This window comes from Danio rerio, chromosome 3 (assembly GCF_052040795.2).
Source record: "Danio rerio strain M-AB ecotype USA chromosome 3, GRCz13ab, whole genome shotgun sequence".
Lineage (NCBI taxonomy): Eukaryota > Metazoa > Chordata > Actinopteri > Cypriniformes > Danionidae > Danio > Danio rerio.
The window spans coordinates 11,883,108-11,897,313 of NC_141023.1; the positions used below are offsets into that span (position 1 = coordinate 11,883,108).

Consider the following 14,206-nt stretch of genomic DNA (forward strand, 5'->3'; position numbering starts at 1 on the left):
GTTCCTGCTGCTGAAAACCATAACTGCCTTAACTGTAGGGATGGTATTAGCCTGGTGATGAGCAGTGCCTGGTTTTCTTCAAATGCAACAACTTGCTTTCATACTAAAGACTTCATTTTTCGTCTCATCAGACCAGGGAATTTTGTTTTTTATGGTCTGAGAGTCCTTCAGATGCCTTTTGGCAAATTCCAGGTGAGGAGTGGCTTCCGTCTGGCCACTCTACCAGACAGGCCTGATTGGTGGATTGCTGCACAGATGGTTGTCCTTCTGTAAGGTTCCTCTCTCCACAGAAGAACGCTGGAGCTCAGACAGAGTGACCATCGAGTTATTGATCATCTCCTAAGGCCCTTCTCCCCCGATCACTCAGCTTAGATGGCCGGCCAGCTCTAGGAAGAGTCCTATTGGATCCAAACATCTTCCACATTCGGATAATGGAGGCCACTGTGCTCATTGAAACTTTCAGAGCAGCAGAATTTTTTGTGCCTCTGGACAATCCTGTGCAGGTTGTCCAGATGAAGGTCAAAGAGGTGAGCTTTTCAGACACGACAAGAGCAAGAGGTCGGTCTGTGTGTATTTTTTTTATGAACCATTGTTTTGAACTTTTCCCTGCCATAATCCACGGTCACACAGCACTTCACGCCCCATAGACTTCCATTAAAACGTGCAAATGCAGCAGACTGGAAATGCAAGCTCGTGTGGCAAGTTTCACAGTTCGTTTAGTTGGAAAGTTCTAGCTTGGTGAACTCTTGATTATTAAAGTAAGTTTTTTTTGGGAGAACAACTTAACTGTTTTATGTTCATTCCACTTAAATTTACTTAATCTTACTTAATCAATTTGTGTTGGGACAACATGGAGTTGTAATGAACCCAGCATTTTTTTGGCAGTGTAGGTCAGTTCATCTATTGTTGAGATTAATCCAGCTGAGATTGAGGCAGTTGTATCATTACTGAGCTATCAAGCAGTGTGATATTGATTTTACCACTGGCGGGGAAAGAGCCAAAAAGAAACACAGTGACCCAAGTATTCATGTCAGAAAGCTGCATGTGGTAAATATAAACCACATTATTACCGTTAAGCATTTATGATTCCAGACCTGTTAGCATAGAACACTGTAATAAAAACATGATGTTTTGACCTCTGTGTTCCTTGGAAAATGTTTGTCTGACTCCTGACACAGTTAAAGCTAATCTTCCTCAGACAGGTGAAGGTTCAGCCATGGGGAAGGAGGATGAATGACAAAAGGTAAAGTATACAGTCGCATTAATTGTCTGAACAGCATTGACCAAGTGTTTCAGTGTGTTTCAAATGCTGGATTGTTCATAATTTGCCCTTAAGTGGTTCCAAGCCTTCATGAGATTCTTCTGTTGAACAGAAAAGAAGATATTTTGAAGAATGTTAAAAACCTGTAAACAATGGCATCTACAGTAGATGAAACAAATGGAAGTCAATGGTTAAAGGTTTTCCTCAAAATATCTTCCTTTGTGTTCTAATAAAAGAAACTCAATGATTAGTGAAACGTTTCAAAATCTTCCGTTTTGGGTGAATTTTGCCTTTGATTAACTCCAATATCTTTATTTGTTTTTGTTCAGTGTCTTTAAATTAGTCATTTTTCATAGATAAACCTGAGGTAGAGTTCATTTTATCATCATGACCCACTACTGTTTAATTATAATGTAGTACAGATGTCACACAGATTTAAGCATGTGTTGCACAATGTTATATTACCTGGTCTTATCTATTGCAGGCATGGAAAATCTGCTGTTGTAATATGATGATGTGATTCAGCATTACTCGTCATTTATTTGTCAGCATATAAGGCCAAATAAACAGCGGAGGGAGGTACAATGCTGCACAGCTTGGTTAACATTTATAGTAGCTTTTATTGGTAATTACTGTATAAAGGGACTGTTAGTTACTGTTTGACTGAAAGTCAGTAGCTGAACATCAAGGGAACACTTGTGCTTAGTTCATACTACACCACTTTAGCCCTGATTTTTGCGTCGACAGGTTTTGTGAAAAATCCCTAAGATTACAGTGGGTGAAATTAGATATTGGACAGGTAATCATTCCGAAAGTGCTGTTGACTTGAAATCGATGCTTGTAAGAACTTAAGAAATTCATATATGCAAAGAACACACATCTAATTAGTTTACAAATAAAGTTCTGTGTAATAAAATTACATGAAACCGGGGAAAAATTAGTGAACACATGAAGAAAGGAAGGTGTAGAAAGGCAGTGAATGCCCAGACAGCAGCTGAAATCTCTCAGCACTTCTTCAGCAATCATCTGCCCTTCCTCATTGGGTAAATTCCTATCAGCTGCTTTAGTCCAACATCTACATTGTGAAGATGAAGACCAGGGTGGACATTTCAGCAAGACAATGATCCAAAACACAGCCAAGGAAACTCTCAAATGTTTTCAAAGAAAGAAAATCAAGCTGTAGAATGGCCCAGCCAATCACCTGACTCCAATCCAGTATTAAATACATATTAAAGATCAGATTTGATTGACGAGACACAAAGAACCATCAAGATTTTTACACTGTTGAAGTCTGAGCAATGCATGTGACTTCACCCCCAAACTGTATATATTTTTAGAAGAAAATATCCTGAGTGCCGCCACATTTAGGGTAAAAGCATCAAAAATGTTGGCGGCTGAATTTAAAGAAATTGATAAAGGCAGTTTATTTCTTGCTCACACAAGTGACAGTCACGGAGTGTGAACTGTCGTCATATTGTTTAGATGCTAACTTGTACACGATAGCTAAAAATTGTAGATATTTAAGATGTAATTTCTACACTGACCATCTTTTTTTACTTTTATACTCAAACCTCAGAATCACAAGAAGACTTTGGATCTAAACTCAAATCATAAGATGTAAACTCAAAATTGAATGGTGTAAACTCGGAATCGTAGTATAAACTGAAAAATCGAAAGATGTAAACTCAGAATTGCAAGTAATCTCAGAATTAACAGAAATAATGTCCAGTATAGAATATCAAGTCATGGTGCAGTGGAAGAAGAATGAATATAGTGTATGACTCCCATGAGCTTGGAGGACTGCATCCATACATCTCTGCAATGACTCAAATCACTTACTAATAAAGTCATCTGGAATGCCAAAAAAAGCGTTCTTGCAGGACTCTTGCAGGATTCTTTTGATTCATCTTCAATGCCTCCTCCTTGACATGCTCAATAATGTTCATGTCTGCTGACTGGGCTGGCCAATCCTTCTTTGCTTTCAGGAACTTTGATGTGGAGGCTGAAGTATGAGAAGGAGCGCTATCCTGCTGAAGAATTTGCCCTCTCCTGTGGTTTGCAATGTAATGGGCAGCACAAATGTCTTGATACCTCAGGCTGTTGATGTTGCCATCCACTCTGCAGTCTACCTTCTGCCACTTTTCCAAATAATCAACTAGAAGTCAAGTCATTATTTGTTGCTCTTACAACTGGAATCGACGACAAGACTTTTGTCCGGTAGTGTATTTAAATAAATCTCTAAAGGTAAATATGGTGAAATATGTAGGGGAATATGTAGATACGGTGTCCAAAAAAAAAAAAAAAAAAAAACACACGTTTGGTAGATCACAACTCTTGAGAAAAGTCTGATTATGTAGTTTAAAAATTTGCAATAGCCATTTTTTGTTGTACATGAGTGTACATGATACAGTTTTATGTAATAAACTCTGTTGAAATGTTATATTACCTACTTAGATATGTGAAATAGGTCAGAGGGCTGAAGTAACTCCAGGTTGAAGTGTTACAGAGGTAAGGCACTTTTGTATTCACATGATTTGTGTGTATGTTTATGAGTACAAAAGGTTACGTAAACAATAGAGCTATGTTTCTGTAATCGAACATATACTGTAACTGTAGTGTTGAAATATGTGACTCCAGCCAGAATTGTGGATACATTTCAAGTACTCAGGCATTTCAAATACAGTAAATTGAATCTACAATTAATGTAAACAATCCAGAATGCTTACATGCTGGGTGATGGGAAACATTTGATTGTTACTAATTGTTTAACTTATTTTTAAACTTGTTAAACCATAACAGAGTTGACAATAACAGAGTTGACATTTTGCTTAAGATCCTGACCTCAAATTAGATACCACATGGCATATGTAAAACAGAATTTTAAGCATTTTTATCATATTATTGGTTTTAAAAAGTGAATGAGAAATTCACAGAACTCGCAATAACAGAGCCCATCTCAATGTCTCAGGTTTCTGAGATCAAACCGCATCTCTGTCCAGTTAGACCAAGTCTTGTGTTTTGATATGCCCTTTAAAACATGCTACATGGTTAACTAGAAAGAAGGGACAGAAGGTATTTGTTGTAGCTGAAATGATAAATAATACAGAAAATAGATGTTTAATGCTAATTATCATGATCACCAGCGATCAAACCACCAGAGATTGCTGGTAAACACTCACATTCACATGAACTACAAATCTGCTGGTAAATGGACTACAAGAACCAGTCATGCTCCACACACACAACTGGTTCCAGATCCTGACTGATTGCATGCACACAGCTGATTCTTCTGTAAAAAAGTAATTTTAATTAAAGTCGTTTTTTAAAATAATGCTTGTTCATAATTGACCTGCCCTCATACCAGCTAAAAGATTTACTTCTTCCTTTTACAGGAAGTCATGTTCATATTATATTTTGTAGTTTACTTTCATCTATTGGGTTTAATGAAGAGCATTACTGTATCCATATTTCCACTTCAACCCGCATTCTGTTGCTGCTTTTTCTTTTTGTAAGGGTGGGACTATCATTGGCATTGATCTGGTTGAGAGCTGCTTGTTATTTATTGTCTGATAAGAAAAGTATTAAATATTAAATGCGTCTATAAATCAAAGTGCCACAAAGTTCCTACCACTGCTATGCTGATGATACCCAGCTATACCTCTCTTTTCACCCTGATTATCCCTCGGTTCCAGCTCGCATCTCAGCCTGCCTGTCAGACGTTTCACACTGGATGAGAGATCATCATCTTCAGCTGAACCTCACGAAAACGGAAATGCTTGAATTTTCTGCCAACCCGACTCCACATCACAACTTTTCAATGCTGATGGATGGGGCAACCATTACTGCATCCAAAATGGTGAAAAGCCTTGGAGTAACGATTGATGACCAACTAAACTTCTCTGCCCACATTTCTAGAACTGCTCGATTGTGCAGATTCGCACTCTACAACATCAGAAAGGTCCGACCCTTCCTATCTGAACATGCAGCTCAACTCCTTGTTCAAGCTCTTATTCTCTCCAGACTGGACTATTGCAACTCTCTACTAGCTAACTCTATCAAACCTCTTCAGATGCTTCAGAACGCAGCAGCACGAGTGGTCTTTAATGAACCTAAAAGAGCACATGTCACTTCGCTACTCATCCGTTTGCACTGGCTGCCAGTTGCTGCTCGCATCAAATTAGAAGCTCTGATGTTTGCCTACAAAGCGACTTCTGGCCTTGCTCCTTCTTATCTGCTCTCACTTCTGCAGATTTATAGGCCCTCCAGAAACTTGCGTTCAGTGAATGAACATCGCCTCGTGGTTCCTTCCCAAAGAGGGAAGAAATCACTTTCCCGAATTCTTGCATTCAATCTGCCCAATTGGTGGAATGAACTCCCTAACTGTATCAGAACGGCAGAGTCACTCGCTGTCTTCAAAAAGTGACTAAAACGCAACTATTTAGTCTCTTCTTCCCTTCCTAATCTGCAATTGCCTCTCTGGTTCTACCGCTAACTGTATTACAAAAAATAATAATAATAAAATTACAAAGTTTTGCTTCTTACACTTTACATACCTGAAACTTTTCTACAGCACTTCTTCATTGTTGCTCTTATAGTTGTGTAAATTGCTGCCTTGTCCTCATTTGTAAGTTGCTTTGGATAAAAGCATCGGCTAAATGACTAAATGTTAATGTAAGTGCACATTTTAAAAAAATCTGTAAAAACTTTTACAAAGATTGTTAGACTTTTTTTTGTTAAGCTTGTTAGATTTTTTTATTTCATTCCTTTAAACATTTTTTGTCCTTTTTAACGTCTTCTTTCAGATTCCACCTAGTCTTGTCCCCTGTATCCTCTTCCCTCAGACCCACTAAACTTCATGCCTCATTTATCACATCCTTCTCTCCTCCTCCTCCTTCTTTGATCAACAGTGGCTCAAATTCAGCTGGTTGTTGTTACTACAGGCCTCAGTGCAGATTTATACAACTAATTATTCGCTTGGTTAGATTTGGCAAGGTTCTACACTGGATGTCCTTGTCTTTGAAAAAGGCACATCATGAACCATATGATTAAATCTATTGAAGAAGGTTAACGATTTATTAGAGGGTGTCAAATACTAGTTACTTGTTATTTTTGCTAACATTTGTTTAAAAACAGGGCGAAGCAGTGGCGCAGTAGGTAGTGCTGTCGCCTCACAGCAAGAAGGTCGCTGGTTCGAGCCTCGGCTCAGTTGGCGTTTCTGTGTGGAGTTTCGCGTGGGTTTCCTCCGGGTGCTCCGGTTTCCCCTACAGTTCAAAGACATGCGGTACAGGTGAATTGGGTATAGGCTAAATTGTCCGTAGTGTATGAGTGTGTGTATGAATGTCTGTGGGGATGTTTCCCAGAGATGGGTTGTGGCTGGAAGGGTAGCCACTGTGTAAAAAACTAGCTGAATAAGTTGCCGGTTCATTCCGCTCCCTCCTTCACGTAGTGGCTATAAAGCTACGAGCATCAGTTGAGGTGCTCAGAAAGAAAATGGCTGCTGTCGAAACACTTCTGCAGTTTGCCAGCACAGGTTCACTGCTCAGTGCTTTGCTGTTGTTACTGGTTTGGTATTTAGTTTCATCTGAATCCACATATCAGAAAAAAGGAAAAGAGCCACCTGGACCCAAACCACTGCCACTGCTGGGTAATCTACTAACCACTGCCCACCCTCCTCCTCCCTCAGACCCGCAACAAAATTTAACACTAAACCTCCCTAATGACCCATTAAAAGTCTGCACAGTACTGTTACAACGGCCCTCATATCGTTTGTCTGTCTCTAAAATGGCCCCCCACCAATTTGAGACCCCTACACTAGATATAAATTCAGGAATGGGTTTGGATAGGGCACAAATTAATTGAAAAAAAATTGTAATCTTTAAATTCTTTATATTATTATTGAGATTTTTATTTGTTTTTGGTCTTGCAATTTTGACTTTCTTGTAAATCTTGGTTTATAGTGTTTCAGAATTGCAAGATGTTAAATCACGGGGGGAAAAAACATGATTGTGAATTTTAAGTGTTGCAATATTTAAAAAAATAAAATACTCAAATTAAGATTAGTTACTCACCTAAGCAAACAACTGGCCCAATGTAAGGCAGGAGTTTACTATGATAAAAGTCACAGGATCTCTGTGTGTCACAGTTCACAGCTGCTTATTTGCTGTCGATTAAAGTTGACTATGACAATTCTGTCATCATTTACTCACCCTTTACTTGTTTCAAACCTTAATGACTTTATTTTTTTCTATTAAGTTCACAAAAAGATGTATGGAAGAAAGCTGGAGACCTGTAACTATTGACCTCTGTGGTATTTGTTTTTTTCTAAAAATGAAACTCAATAGTTGCAGGTTTCCAGCTTTCTTCAAAACGTCTTCTTTCTAGTTCAACAAACTCATGAAGATTGGGAACCACTTGAAGGAAAGTAAAGAGTAAATTGACATTTTTGGCCCTTTAAGAAAAGTAGATAATAGCAAAATATAAAGTACATATATAATCCTAATAGTGTTCTGAATCATGATCAATAACATTGGTGTAAAAATGTGCTTCCACAGCTTTAATAAATATAATAAATTGTATTAATTCAACAAATTTCATTTACTGCTTTAACAGGCTGACAGAGGTTAAATATTAACTGCAGAGTGTCATACAAGCAGACGTAACTGCCTTTTTAAAAACATTTTGATAAAACAAAGTCCCGCCTTCATTTAGAAGCTACAAATATACAGAGGGCATCAGTTGAGAAGCTCAGAGAGAAAATGGCTGTTGTTGAGTCACTTCTGCAGTTTGCCAGCACAGGCACATTGCTGGGTGCTTTGCTGTTGTTTCTGGTTTTGTATTTAGTTTCATCTGGATCTGGATCTCAGAAAGAAGGGAAAGAGCCACCGGGACCCAAACCACTGCCCCTGCTGGGAAACCTGCTGACACTTGACCTCACAAGAGCCTTCGACACTTTTTTTGAGGTGAGAACTCAATGCATAATAATAAATGGTAGCGTATCATTGCGAGATTTACTTGTAAATATCTTCCTCTGTTGTCCTCCAGCTCTCCAAAACCTATGGAAATATATTTCAAGTGTATTTGGGGCCCAAAAAAACAGTGGTCCTAGTTGGATACAAAACCGTCAAAGAAGCACTTGTGAACCATGCAGAAGCATTTGGTGATCGAGAAATTGGACCTAGTTTCAGGATAATGAATGACGAACATGGTAAGACTTTTTCTGCATCAAATGAATGTTGAGAAACAAAGATCTTGTTCAAGCTTTCAGTTTCTCGTGGCCTCTCCAGGCCAAGGAAATATGCTCAAATGGGAAAACATAGAGACAGACGATGGAAAACCTAAAATCTTCGGTTCGTCTTATGTTAATGGGTGTTGGTTTGAAAATTAGGAAGCATATGTGGATTCCTAACTTCATGTGGTGAAAAAGTAATCTAAAAGTAATAAATGAAACTGACGTTTCCACAGTGTCAAGATCCTGAAGCGCAAGTGTTTTTTAAAATACTGCACCGAAGCATGATCCAAAACATCCAGGTCACGTGACTTAAGTGTTTTGGAACACCAGGTCAGGTGACTAAAGTGATTCAAAGCATGGGGCATTTCAGACGCGTTAAAAAAACTCTGAAATTATGACTTGATGTATTTCAATATTTTTTATGACCAAAAGAAGATATATTTATTCACAAAAAAGTCATTCAGATGTCAGACCAACGTTAAAACAAAACATGTTTCAAAAATAGAGCATTTACCATGGATTTGAACCTATTATCTCTGTATGATAGTCAGTAACTCTCACTAAATCACTTGACGCCTGACCTCTACAACTTGGTTTAATACCTTAATTTGTTTAACTGTTTCTTTACTAAAGCTGTTCCAGAGCAATACATAAAAAATGACCACTAGATGTCACTGTAAAAGTTTTGAAACTTCCAACACATTTGCTTCAACTGTTTCAGTTTCTCATGAAGCCTGGACATTTCAACGTTCTTGGAACGTTTCAAGTGAACGTTCTTAGAATGTTATATTTTGGTGGAAATTTAGGTTTTGAAAACGTTGTAACAATGTTATCCTAACCATAAAAAAACGTTCTAGCAACATTAAACAAACTGGACATTTAGATGTTCTTAAAAACATTATAACAACGTTATCCTAACCATAAAAAAACGTTCTACCAACATTAAGCAAACTAAACATTTCAATGTTCTTGGAACGTTTCAAGTAAACGTTCTTAGAACGTTATATTTCGTTGGAAATTGAGGTTTTGAAAACTTTGTAACAACGTTATCCTAACCATAAAAAACGTTTTATCAACATTAAGCAAACTGGACATTTCAACGTTCTTGGAACATTCCAAATAAATGTTTTTAGAACGTTATATTTTGGTGGAAATTTAGGCTTTAAAAACGTTGTAACAACGTTCTCCTAACCATAAAAACGTTCTAGCAACATTAAGCAAACTGGACATTTCAACATTCTTGGAACATTACAGATTACGTTATGAGAACGTTCTTACAACCTAAATTTGTTAGCTGGGCTTGCTTTGCCCACCACTAGTAATAAGAGATTGACCATTGTAGGTCTAGATCAGGGGTCACCAACCCTGTTCCTGGAGAGCTACCTTTCTGCAGAATTCAGCTCCAACCCTGATCAAACACACCTGAACCAATTAATAGGACCTAAAGCAGCACTTGATAATTACAGACAGGTGTGTTAGGTCGAGTTGCAACTAAACTCTGCAGGAAAGGAAGCTCTCTAGAAACAAGGTTGGTGACCTCTAGTCTAGATTATATGCAGTATAGTTTATGCTTGTCTGACTCATGGAGTCATATTTTTATGCTGGTGTTGATGTTGAGACTCACAGTAAGATGTTTTTTAATTGTGGGTCAGGAATTGTATTTTCCAATGGAGAGAACTGGAAAGAGATGCGACGCTTCGCTTTAAGCAACCTGCGGGACTTTGGGATGGGCAAAAGAGGAAGTGAAGAGAAAATCATCGAAGAAATTCATCATCTCAAAGGAGAATTTGATAAGTTTGAAGGTACACGATATGACATATATGAACAATCATGCTCTCCATTTACTGTATACAATCTACTTTAACAAACGTTTGCTATTTTTAATTGACAGGGAAGCCCTTCGACACAACAGAGCCTGTGAACTACGCTGTGTCAAACATCATCTCGTCTATTGTGTACGGCAGCAGATTTGAATACACAGACCCTCAATTCACAGAAATGGTTGACAGAGCAAACGAAAATGTTCGAGTTGGCGGATCAATTTCAATGGGAGTAAGTATAGTTAACCAACACTGCAGGCTGTTCACAGAGATCCTGAAGTGTACTACAAAAGCTTTAATCTATTTTTTAAAACAAAATGTCTGGAAAATATCTGTCACTGTCTTTCTTGTGTCTCTGAATGTGCATTTCTAGCTTTACAATATGTTTCCCTGGTTGGGTCCATTTCTGAAAAACAAAAGGATTGTTGTAAGAAATATTATCCAAAGCAGAGCACAGATGACAAAGTTGATCACTGCTCTTCTGGAGACTCTGAATCCAAATGACCCCAGAGGCTTTGTTGACTCCTTTCTCATCCACAAACTGAGCGATGAGGTATGAACATTTGCAACAGTAGCTTTCACTGAAATAATCAGAAATTTAGGTTTGCAGTTTAACCAAGATCTGAATGGGACGATTATATGTTATTTTGATTATTTTACCGTTAAGGTTTACAATTTAAAAAAAAAATATGCATTGCATTCGACAGAAATCTGGAAAAAAGAACTCATACTTTCACAATGAGAATCTGATGATGAATGTGGCAAATCTGTTTGTCGCTGGTACTGACACCACAGGAACGACTCTGCGCTGGGGTCTGATGCTCATGGCCAAATACCCTCAGATACAGGGTAAAAAAAAGTTGTGAGAAGTATTTCTCAATGTTGAATACATTGTAGATCAAAGCACCAAATATGTGTTGCATTTGTGTGCAGATCGAGTTCAAGAGGAGATTGACAGAGTGATTGGTGGACGTCAGCCGGCGGTGGAAGACAGGAAGAAATTACCATATACAGATGCTGTCATTCACGAAATTCAGAGATTTGCCAACATTGTACCACTGAATCTTCCACACACAACTAGCTGCGACATTACCTTCAATGGGTACTTCATCAAGAAGGTCAGCCAGAAGAATAAATGCACATTATTTTTATACATTTGTGAGAAAAAGTTATGAATTAAGGCAACTTTGGAATTAGGCTGTAACATAGGAAAAAGTGAATTACTGTGAATACTTTCTGTACGCACTGTACTGTACATATCGGTCCTAGAGAAGATAAATCATGTTCAGGACGTCAAGGTTTTGCTTTTTTTTTTCCTCCAATTTTATAGGGGACCACTGTTATTCCTCTGCTGACGTCTGTTCTGAAGGATGAAAGTGAATGGGAGAAACCAAACAGCTTTTACCCAGAACACTTCCTTGATGAGAAGGGCCAGTTCGTCAAGAGAGATGCTTTCATGCCCTTTTCTGCAGGTACAGTTAAACATAAATATGAAAACAATGTGATCTAAAAATCTGCAGCCTGTTAAAAAGGCTCCATTAATGTCGCTTCACTTCATATGATTCTAATGAATGAAATGACTCACGTGAACTATTTACAATTCAGTAGTGTACTATTAAGACTTTACTGTTGTTTGCTTCTGCATGATCACTGCCTGTCTTTTTACTTCTATAGCAAAATGAACATCTAGAATGAAATGTTTAGCTACTTATTTCCTATTAAGTGTTAAAACTAAATCGTCAGGTATAGTTTTACTAATACCCCTCCACATTCTTTGAGTTGATTGGCTTCTTCAGTCATTCTGACATTGATGAGCGATGCTAGAGCCATCGAATAAAGCAGCAGTGACTATGGTTTCAAATCCACATGGAGCCTACCTAGATATTTCAACAACAGCCTCTCTTTCTCAGGGCGGAGGATTTGTCTGGGAGAGAGTTTAGCCAGGATGGAGCTCTTCCTGTTCTTCACATCTCTCCTTCAGAGCTACCGCTTCACAACTCCACCTGGAGTGTCTGAAGATGAACTGGATCTCAAAGGAATTGTTGGAATCACGTTGAATCCGTCTCCACACAAGCTGTGTGCAATCAGACGCTAATGATCCAAGAAAATATCAGCAGAAGAAAACAAGTACATATGAGATATGCAAGTCCTCCACTTATTTTTCTTTTACCGTTGGTCTCCCAAAATGGCTCACCGTCCTGAACCACATGATGACAAGGTAAAAATGAAACTCTTAATGAGCTACTGGTTTAACACTGCAGCTACATTGAGCCAACTCAACATTCAGTTCCCCTCCTGCATTCATCCAAGACCCAGTCGGCAAACTTCATGCATGACTGTGATGTAGCAAACCCAGAGCGTGTCCATTGATGAATCCGTCACACAGAAAAACTTGAAAACAATAAAACGATGTAATGGCAGACCACAGTCCTGATCGAAACCTGATTGAAAATCCCTGATAACAAATTTATGACTGAAGAGCTGATCAGGATCACAGCAAAGCAGAGAGAAAGAGTAGTGCAGAGCTGAAAGGCTAGTGATGTCTTATGAGAGAGTAGGGATGGTTTTCGAGAGTAGTGATATGGTGAATGATTTGCTAAAGTGATTAAAAAGAAGGACCTGTTTACTCCCTACTCATTTTTGACAACTGTGACCTTTGGAAAATGTTATATAATCTTACTTTGTGCTATAGCTTTTGTGTAAGTTTGACCATTGTGTTATGTTTGTTGAAAAATGTACTGTGGTCATTATCTAAAACACTGTCAACAATAAAGACTACATTATTGAAGAACATAATTTAGTGTTTCTACATTTTTATTTTATTACATGCACTGTTTGAGCTCTCTGTTTTATATGTTTTGTTTTCTATTTGTTAAAAAGGTCTAATTATAATAATATTATTTTAATACAATGAAGATTCACATTTTAAAAAATTAACTTTATTCTAAATGTGAAAGATTTTTAAACACTCTTATCTTCTGAATCACCACTTTAGCTCAATGTGTTTCTTGAAGTTGGTCGCTGAGTTTTAAGTGAAGTTTAATATACTAATTTCGAGATGAGAATGTGATATGATTGAGCACGACTGGCTGCTCATCTGTAATCAGTAAAAATCCAATAAGAGTGATCCTAGTGTAACCCTGCCAATCCTACACCACCCAACCCGCTCCGAGCTGATTTCGAACCAGCGACCTTCCGCATGGGAGTTGGTTGCTCTACCAAGGAGGCTAAAGACCATGTCCTCTAGCATCTGTCGCTAGAGCACGTTTAGAGGTCAGAGGAGTGAGGTTAACCTGCACAGCACTCACTAGCTAGCCTCCGTTACACTAGTTTACAATAAATGGATCATTTTCTCCCTACGGCTCTATCTTCGTTTTGGAAGAATCCCCCTTCCACCCCATCTCCTCCTTTTCCTCCCTTTTCTCTCTCGAGCTCTCGAGACCTAGCTGATTTTGGATCCCCTTACATGCTTATTGACCGGGCAGGAGCCTTGGGCTCAATTATCTCCGAGCTCAGGGTTCTCTCCCGGGACAGCATGCCAAACCTGCTATTAACGCCAAGCATATCTAAGCGGGAGCTCTTGAAACACCAATATTTCTTCGGCTATCATAAGAGGCACTTTTCTTCGTCACAGTAGTTAATTATCGAAAGAGTATTAGGTGCCTCTGACAGTTTTATTGTTGAGTATTTTCAGTACATGTATGCTGTGACTGACTAACGCAGCACCATCTGTAAGGTAAAAAAATTTTTTTTTTGGAAAATTAACTGAATCAGAAAGAATTGGGCTGCGTCTGAAACTGCCTACTGCTCAGTAGGTACTGCATTTGAATTTAAACGTACAACTTGGCCGTTAGAAAAATATGTTCTGTACAGTATGAATGCTAGCAGTATTAAGAG

The 14,206-nt window shown here is 38.3% G+C and overlaps 2 protein-coding genes across 3 annotated transcripts in view; one reads left to right on the top strand and one right to left on the bottom strand.

Moving 5' to 3' along the window:
• The window catches only part of pdgfab (platelet-derived growth factor alpha polypeptide b), a 679,118-nt gene that overhangs the window by 410,648 nt on the left and 254,264 nt on the right, over positions 1–14,206 (bottom strand). The window lies entirely within an intron of this gene.
• On the top strand, positions 5,519–13,105 carry cyp2k18 (cytochrome P450, family 2, subfamily K, polypeptide 18). 2 transcript variants are annotated; one of them, XM_087242350.1, is made up of 9 exons: positions 5,519–8,220; positions 8,303–8,465; positions 10,142–10,291; positions 10,381–10,541; positions 10,683–10,862; positions 11,017–11,158; positions 11,243–11,427; positions 11,640–11,781; positions 12,220–13,105. In XM_087242350.1, exons 1-9 carry the CDS (start codon positions 8,017–8,019, stop codon positions 12,402–12,404), a joined length of 1,512 nt encoding a protein of 503 aa, XP_087098476.1. In that variant the 5' UTR covers positions 5,519–8,016; the 3' UTR covers positions 12,405–13,105.